Below are 8,675 nucleotides of genomic sequence, written 5' to 3'. Positions count from 1 at the left end.
ACTATAATTTTTCTTAATAACAATAATAATATATTTATATATATATTTGGAGTTTTTTTTTTTTGCAATAAATTTTCATTTGATACCATCAACTTATTTGTTGCTTGGAAGCCTTTTTCATGTCCCTCCTCTTTCTAAGGTACCCTGTCTTTGATAATTCTTATTTGTTGTTTGCTTCTCGAGAAAGTTTATATATATATATATATATATATATATATATATATTGTTTGATATTGAATTTCATATCTTTTTACTCTATAAAAGAAGTTAAACCTCATACTTTAATTTGTCAATATTTTAACATTCCACTTTAAAACTTTAAAATAGTCACTTTTATTTGTTTGATTACATTTTAGCCATTTATGTTTGAAATGTTACGTTTTAGTCACTTATGTTATTGTGTTGTAATATTTAGACACTTTAAATAATAATTTCAAACGAAAATTTTAGATTAAATTATACAATTGGTCACTATTTTTGTTGAGCAATTTAATCTTTTCTTTTATTTTTTCTTTATTTTTCATTTTAATCTTTTCATTTATTTTTTCTTTATTTTTCATTCTCTTCTGCTATTCCCTCTATTTTCTCCCTTCTCCATTTCTTTTAACATAGTTTTTTATGTTTTCCATTTGTTAAAACTAATCCCTATACTTTTATTTTTTGAACAATTTAATTTTTCTTTTTATTTCTTTATTTGTTAAAGCTAAATATCCTTGATTACATAGAAAAACTACGTTAAAATAAATGGAGAAGGAGAAAACATAGGAAGAAGCAAAGAGAATAGAAAATAAAAAATTAAAAGAACATAAAAGAAAAGAATTAAATTGCTCAAAACAAGAAAAATATAGGGACCAATTGTATAATTTAATCTAAAATTTTTATTTGAAATGATGATTTAATGTGTCACGTACCATTTCAAATATAAATAACTAAAATGTAACTTGAAGCAAATAAAAGTAACTATTTTAATAGTTTACCTTAATCTAATTATCGATAAAATATGAATTTAAATTGCTGATTTTCATTATTTGTTTTATATAAATTGTCGAATTGAAAATGTTTAATTCATTACATATAGATTGTTGAACTACTAATTTTAGATAAATGATTTAATGATAAGATTTAATAAGATTACCGAATTGAACAAACATCTTACGTTTTATAAGGAATGATGATGAGAATATAATAAATTGAAATAGAATGACATAGAATTATGAAATTTGATATTGAAACCCTTTTTCCTTCCCTACAAAATATGGAACTTAGATCTCAATCTAATCTCAATAAACATTTGAACCTAATCATTGGTTTAGGGTTTGTGAAAGTTTAATTTAACGTAAAATAGATCGAGAGATTGTGATTGTAGCAAAAGATCTTAATCTTAGTTGTAAAGATTTTATTCTCATTTTATTTTGAGATTTTTGTGATAATTTTTTAATTTAAATATATAAATGTTAATATAAAATATATTTTTTAAAAATATATATTTTATTTTTCAAGATATAGCGAGCCCGTAAATAATCTTTTGCATTCTATTGGTTAATAGATGAATCAAAAATTAGGAATGAGTTAAAAAAAATTTGAATTGAAAAGATGATGTATACTTGTAATTGAAGTTGTAGGATAATTTAAAAAATAAAAAATAAACTTGTATCCTTTTGCAGGACATTGTGCATTAGTACTTGTGTATTAGGTCAAAGAGTAAACTAGTCTTTCGTTTAAAAATTTATTTACTTTTTTTTGTTAAGTGCTGACGTTGCTTATAGAGCATTTAGACAGTGACACTTGGTGTGCTATGTATACCTCATGTTGATATGGAGGGATTAATTCAAGTAAAATGGATGGAATTTTAGACGTGAAGGGATTAATTCAAGCAACTAGATAGTAATACGCCATCACTTAATAATAGAAATTGAAGCGATTTTTAATAGAATGACCAACTTGCTCTTTGATATAATATATATGCCTAATTTATATATTTTTTAGTAAAGAAGGCAAAATGCAATTTAACTTTCAATACAAATGTCTCCATAATACTTTTATCGTCCTTCATCCTTTATCTAACGTCAATAATTTTAACCAATAACTAGGAGGCACATGTTACAGGAATTGATTGCATCTTATCTGTTCTACACAAAAAAAAATGGATAAATCATTCTCTATATATTAAATCAAAGAATAAATTGATCATTTTATTATATATGTAATTATTTAGTTATTCGTTATACCAATTTTTAACTGCAAAAATAGAATTCCTGAGGGACTACTTTGCTGAAGAAAACAAAATATAAAATCTAACTCCATGATGAGTTAATCAAATGAGAAGACATTTGTGAATGAATTTGCATATCATTTACACCATAATGTACCATTATAGAGAAGATTAAAGTCTAAGAAAATTGGTAATTTAATTAATTAACCTAACGTCTTACAAAAGATTCATAAAAGCCCAAAGCCAAAAATAGCCCCGGCTGAATCTCTCTCTCTCTTTCTTCTCTGCTATTCTCCCAAATCTCACCACACCCACCCTTCTCTTCTCTGAAAACCCGGAAATAGCCTCTGTGTGTTTCACAACTTTAACTATTGTTGAAGTAAAAATGGAGAATCCTTCAAAAACCCTTTATGGGTTCACTGCCATTCTCCTCAAAATTGCCTAAAAATCCTCTTTTCCCCCAGGTTTTCAGCCATGGAAATGGTGACTCATTAACGGAAGTTTCTTTCAAGGCAATGTGGAAAACAACGTAGATTCCTTTGCAGTCTCTGATGATGGTGGCTGCATTGTCTCGTCCACCAACTCCTTCGCGCCCCACTGTTGAACCACAGCAAGAAACAAATAGTACCCATCAAAAGCCCCCTCTCAAAGACAATGGCTCCACTGTTACGAGAAAGCCCAGAGGACGACAAGTTTCTTCAAGGTATTTGTCTCCTTCTCCTTCATCGTCTTCTTCCACTTCTTCTACTTCATCGGCGGTCAAACCAATGGCGAGATTTCCTTCGCCTCTTTTATCTCGTTCCACTAATACTATGTCGACCGGGAACAAAGCAGCTGCGAGATTCCATTCCCCCCTTGTTTCTCGTTCAACGAATGCTAGTACGACGTCGTCTTCGCTTCCTAAACGGTCTCAATCCGTCGACCGGAGGCGGCCGGGGAGTCAATTGCCGCCAGGAAATAACAATGCTAATGGCTCCACGGAATTGTCAGCTGCTACCAAGATGTTGATTACTTCAACGCGAAGTTTGTCGGTTTCGTTTCAAGGCGAGTCCTATTCGCTTCCGATCAGTAAGGCTAAGGCTCAAGTGGGTTCTACTCTGATAAGGAAAGCAACACCCGAAAGGCGTAGAGCTACTCCGGTGAGAGATCACGGGGAGAACTCGAAACCTACGGATCAGCAACTCTGGCCGGCCAGAAACCGGAAAGGGAATTCCGGTCCGGGTTCGGGTTCAAACCCGTTGTCTAGGAGCTTTGATTATAGTGGTGAAAGGAAGGATTTTGGATCTGGGGCAGTGCTGGCTAAGTCACTGCAACAATCAATGATGCTTGATGAGAGTAGCAGAAGGGTTTCTTTTGATGGTAGTAGATTGAGTTTGGATTTGGGTAGCTCCGAGTTGTTAAAAGAAGCTAATAAGCTAAACCCAGATTCCAATTCTTTAATTGAGGCTTCTAATGAACTCAATGCATCTGATACAGATAGTATGTCATCTGGGAGCACCAATTCTGGAACTGGAAGAAGTGGGAATTTGAAAGGGAAGAATGGACCCCGTAATATTGTTGTGTCTGCAAGGTTTTGGCAGGAAACTAATAGCCGGTTAAGGCGGTTGCAGGACCCATGTTCACCTTTGTCTTCGAGCCCGGGTTCTAGAATTGGTTCACCAGCTAAGTTTAGTCAACCAAAAAGGGTTTCTTGTGATGGTGCAGTGGCTTCTCCTATTAGGGGTAGTATAAGACCTGCTTCTCCTAGTAAGCTTTGGACATCTTCGGCTTCATCTCCTACTCCATCGAGGGGACTAAGTCCTGGTCGGGTTAGAAATGCAGTTGGTGGTAAAGAGATGATTGGTAATGCTGTTAATACCCCTTCAATTCTTAGCTTTTCCGTTGATATTCGGAGAGGAAAGAAGGGAGAGGATCTAATTTTCGATGCTCATACATTGAGGCTTTTTTATAACGGTTACTTGCAATGGAGATTTGCAAATGCAAGGGCAGATGCAACTTTCATAGTGCAAAATCTGAGCGCTGAGGTATGGTTATCCTCCCTTTCCTTCGCATTGCTCTTAATATGTTCAAAGTTCATGTATGCTTATGTGTATTTGATGAATTCTAAAACTTATTTCACCAGTATTAGTTTGGAAAACAAGCTGAGCCCAACTAGTTTATGGTAAAGGTTGCCAATAATGCAAGTGGCTGCACAGTCCTCGCATTATGGTACCCTTTGGAGAGTATCGTGTAGTCTTCTCCAATATGTCATCACATAATTTCTTTATGTGCTACATGAATTACCCTTAGTTCCTGAGAAAAGCATGCCAGTTGTCCTTTTTATATTTGCTAAGAGATTAGATTTAGTGACAGAAGGATCTTAAGGCAATATATTGTCATACTTTTGAATAGTAAAATCCTTGATGTGATCGATGATTGGTGAGTTGGCTCCATGCTGAAGGTAAGAGTTAGTACTCTAGGCAGCTTTGGCACAGTACTTATTGGCTCAAGATGATGCAAAATCATTGAGAAATACATACTTACGAATATTATTGAGCAGCTTCTTTTCCCATATACCATTCTTTTACTAGAGTATTAATTGATAAACTATAATTGCTTAAACTTCCCTGAGTAACATTTTGAATTCTCGTTGTTACTGAGAGGCTGAAGATGTAGACATTTTATCACATTGGGTAAGATAAGGTTGCTCTTTGGGAAGTTTCCATCGTCCATAATGGACATTGCATAGTCATTAGGTTGGATTCCAATAGTTAATTTTACTCTGGCCTTATTGTCATTGTGTCGCTTCCCCAATGGTCCTTGTTTCTGTAAGTTTAGAGGCAAAGAAAGGTTAATTATCTAAAAGAACTGAAAACCTATTCTGAGTATTTCAGTTGTTATATGGGGTCAACATGAAGTGAGTGTTTAGTAGTAAATGATCATAAAACTGTATGAATTTGATATGTGATGTCAAAGTAGATGAATTGTGGCTGATCTTGTGTGTCCATTTAGTCTAAATTCTGATCTTATAAAGAGATTTTCAAGCTCTTTCCATCTCTCTCTCTCTCTCTCTCTATATATATATATATATATATATATTCCATCTATATATGTATATACTGTTGTAAATTTGCTTAGTGGAATGTGTAGTGGACTTATTGGGAAAAGGCAAAATTACAGTTATGCCTGGTGAGGAATTATTTGGATGTTTTTGGGTTCCATTAGTGTCTGTTGTAAATTGGACATGGTGCTCTTAATCTGTTCTTGGCAAGAGATAAGTGAATGATGCTGCCTTTATATCTGTTAAAAAGGCCTATTCAAAGATTAACTGGTAGAATAGAACTAGAGCCCCGCTTCTAATATTCTTCAGGATGTCATCACTTCTCTGGTAACAGCGATCAATGTTGGGTCAAAATTGGTCTGCTGGGTTGCTTTATGATAAACCGAAATTTTATGAACTGATTGGTGTGATTATCAGTTTGATCTAAAAAAGAAAATAATAATCGTGAGTTGAGGTTTAACTTGATAGTCGGAGTCTGGTTCTAATGTTCCTTCTTTTGTATCAGAAAAATCTGTGGAATGCATGGGTAACAACATCAGAACTGCGGCATTCTGTGACCCTCAAGAGAGTAAAGTTACTGCTGCTGAAGCAAAAGTTGAAATTGACTTCCATCCTGAAAAGACAAGTAAGATTCAAAACTTCAAGTTTCTCAAAGTATTGAACCAAATCCGTGTAACTCATTCATACAACTGTTTTCAACTATCTGATTATGGTTTTAGCTTTGTATTTATCAATTCATAGCCATGCTTTCATAGACAACATTGTTAGGAATTAATATGATGAGAATGAAATCATCAAACTCGTTCATAGACAACTGTTTTCAACTATCTGATTATGGTTTTGAGCTTCGTATTTATTAAATCATATCCATGCTTTCATAGACAACATTGTTAGGAATTAGTATGATGAGAATGAAACCATCAAACCAGGACCTGGTCTTATAATGAGGAATTCTTTAGTTTCTAGCAATGGTAACGGGGCTGCCTGGCTTTTAATATTTAATAATCTGCTTAGATACCTGCTTGGAAGTAGTCAGAATCCACTTGCATCATTAAAATGAGTAGGTGCTTAAAAATTGGTACTAATTAAGACATAAAACACCGAAAAATGGAAAACTAGATGTACTATTCTTGTCTGCTGTGAAGAATGGTTAGTGTTTGATTTATTTGCAAATTCCGTGCACCTTCTGGAGTTAGAAGGAAGTCAGAAAGAAAATGAGCAAATAAGAACCCAAGGAAAGTCGAGAAGAGAAAACTTTTGTACTGTTGTATTTCATTCCTGAAAGAAAAAAGGCGGTTGGTGATTTGATACTTTGAAATTTACTTCTTACTGCATGCTAGTTAGAACAGACCTATCCTTTACATTCTCAGTTACAAGATGCTGGCTTTTATAGCATGAGCACGCTTCATGACTAAATTTTTTTAATAATTGGTGAGTGTAGATAGCTCATTTAGAAGCATGGGCCCTCTTGGAGAGAGACCACTCTAGCTCTTTGCTAGGAGCAACTGAAGCTTTGAAGGCTAGTACTCTTCGACTTCCAATTGTTGGAAAAGCAACAGTAAGTTTCTTCCTTTCTCTTTTCCCCTATTTTCCATATACGATGTGTCAATGATTCGATTAATGAGTATTAATGTAGTTTAAAATAGTTTGTTTCTCTTCCCTTTCTCTGTTCTCTCATAATAGGCAGACATCCAAAATCTGAAGGATGCTATCAGTTCAGCAGTTGAGATGATGCAGGCAATGGCATCTTCAATATGCTCGCTGTCATCAAAGGTGAAATTCATTAATTCAATCTTGTGGGATTAGTCTTCCAAAATAAAGACCATTGAGTTGTTTTTTATGTGGTAATTATTTGTAATCGTTGAGTTCTTTACAAACCAGTTGTATCTTGTGAAGACTTCGTAATAACTCTATAGCGAGCTTTTCATTGACATCAGATAAAAAAAATAAGCTCTATAGCAAGCTTTTCGTTGACATTAGATAAACTGATTATAGCTGCCGAGAACGGAAACTGCAGTTAAAAGATAAGGCTCTTCATTCACATTAGGTAGGTTCTCTGAAATGAGAGATTATAGGACTCAACCATAAGTGAGAGTCTCGAGGTTAGATAGGCAATGGAAATATATATTACCATCTGTCAGTGCGCTTTACAAGCAGTGCGCTCTCCAATTTGGAGGCTTCTTTTATGGGAAAGAGAAGAAAACTGCTTACTGAAAGGTAATGCTAAAAAGGAATAGTTAGTAGAAAAAACCTTTGCAGCTGATTGTATTCTTTGCCTTGCTTTTTCCATCTAGAACTTGGATCAGACATTTTTGTCACAAGGGACTATTATTGCCGATCCTGAGATATTTAGTAATTTCCATTAATAAACAAATTATTTGTGTTTGTCCTGAACTTGCTCTTTGAAAAGGGCAAATCTACCCTAATTATCTATATCTCTCATTTGCCCCTTGCAGGTGGAGGAAATGAATTCTTTGGTGGCTGAACTTGCGAGCTTGGCTGCAAAGGAAACAGTTTTGCTTGAACATTGTAAGGATTTTTTATCCGCGTTAGCAGCCATTCAGGTAAATCTGGTGTTTTTGTTTTATGTTCCAAGCTTTTCTCAGCTTTCATCTGCTCATGTGGCTAAGTCTTTTCAACAGGTTAAGGACTGTAGTTTGAGGTCACATATAATACAACTAAATCGTGTACCCACGACCAACAACCTGACCACACGTGTTTAGAACTGATCTTATTTGACAACTCACCCTAAATGCTAACATTACACCCGAGCTCGTGTTCGTACATTAGGTGAAGGCGGCACCAGACAAAATCACAGCAGTCTCAATATATCTTGGTTTGGCTTCTCATTTTAGGCAGTTCCAGAACCAGTTCTTATCTATCATGATCAAGTGGCTTTTCCTGTCAACTGATTTCTCATTTCTGTACACAGAACCCCCTGATTTTTTGGTTTTTTTTTTTTCCCTCTTTTTTTTAGGTAAAAGAAAGCATTGTATATATAAATATGTAAGTTCATCTGATAACCTATTATCATGTATCTCTTGGCCTACACTAATTAATCATCTAAGCATGATCTTGTTGATGCTTGTTAAATTATACTGTCTTTTTCCATTGTCTCAAAAACTTCATTGAACTGCATTGCATACACATTGATGTTGTGTTGCATGATTTGAGTGCATGGAAACGAATTGTGTTTCCTATTTGAATCGATTAAGCCTTGTTGATCAAACAGCTATATATATGCCCCATTCAAGATGGTGGAGGGGACAAATTTTCCATTCAAGATTTGTTACATTGGGGCAAAGTCTGTCTATAGGATGGAGCAAATACTATATTAGTGTTTCAGTGATGCTGGTATTTGTTTTGTTTTCCTACTGATAGGCTTATCTCATCTAAGTCAGGGCATGTCACCAGTAGTTTTAT

At 34.4% G+C, this 8,675-nt stretch overlaps 1 protein-coding gene across 1 annotated transcript; it reads left to right on the top strand.

The window, feature by feature from the left end:
• The first annotated feature begins 2,341 nt into the window (after positions 1-2,341).
• Positions 2,342-8,375, top strand: LOC108484081 (QWRF motif-containing protein 2-like). The gene is made up of 6 exons (XM_017787720.2): positions 2,342-4,236; positions 5,758-5,877; positions 6,694-6,810; positions 6,936-7,025; positions 7,709-7,816; positions 7,895-8,375. The coding sequence occupies exons 1-6, from the start codon at positions 2,764-2,766 to the stop codon at positions 7,973-7,975; spliced, it is 1,989 nt and encodes a 662-aa protein (XP_017643209.1). The 5' UTR covers positions 2,342-2,763; the 3' UTR covers positions 7,976-8,375.
• The last annotated feature ends 300 nt before the right edge of the window (positions 8,376-8,675 follow it).

Source organism: Gossypium arboreum, chromosome 13 (assembly GCF_025698485.1).
Source record: "Gossypium arboreum isolate Shixiya-1 chromosome 13, ASM2569848v2, whole genome shotgun sequence".
NCBI lineage: Eukaryota > Viridiplantae > Streptophyta > Magnoliopsida > Malvales > Malvaceae > Gossypium > Gossypium arboreum.
The sequence above is the reverse complement of the archived record's forward strand: the minus strand, read 5'-3'. Positions and strand labels throughout refer to the sequence as shown.

Excerpts from the sequence above, each read along its gene's own strand:
- LOC108484081 (XM_017787720.2), top strand. The coding sequence starts at position 2,764 with ATGATGGTGGCTGCATTGTCTCGTCCACCAACTCCTTCGCGCCCCACT. Across the intron at positions 5,878-6,693 it reads CTTCCATCCTGAAAAGACAA|ATAGCTCATTTAGAAGCATG; the intron begins GTAAGATTCAAA and ends TGGTGAGTGTAG. Across the intron at positions 6,811-6,935 it reads CAATTGTTGGAAAAGCAACA|GCAGACATCCAAAATCTGAA; the intron begins GTAAGTTTCTTC and ends CTCTCATAATAG.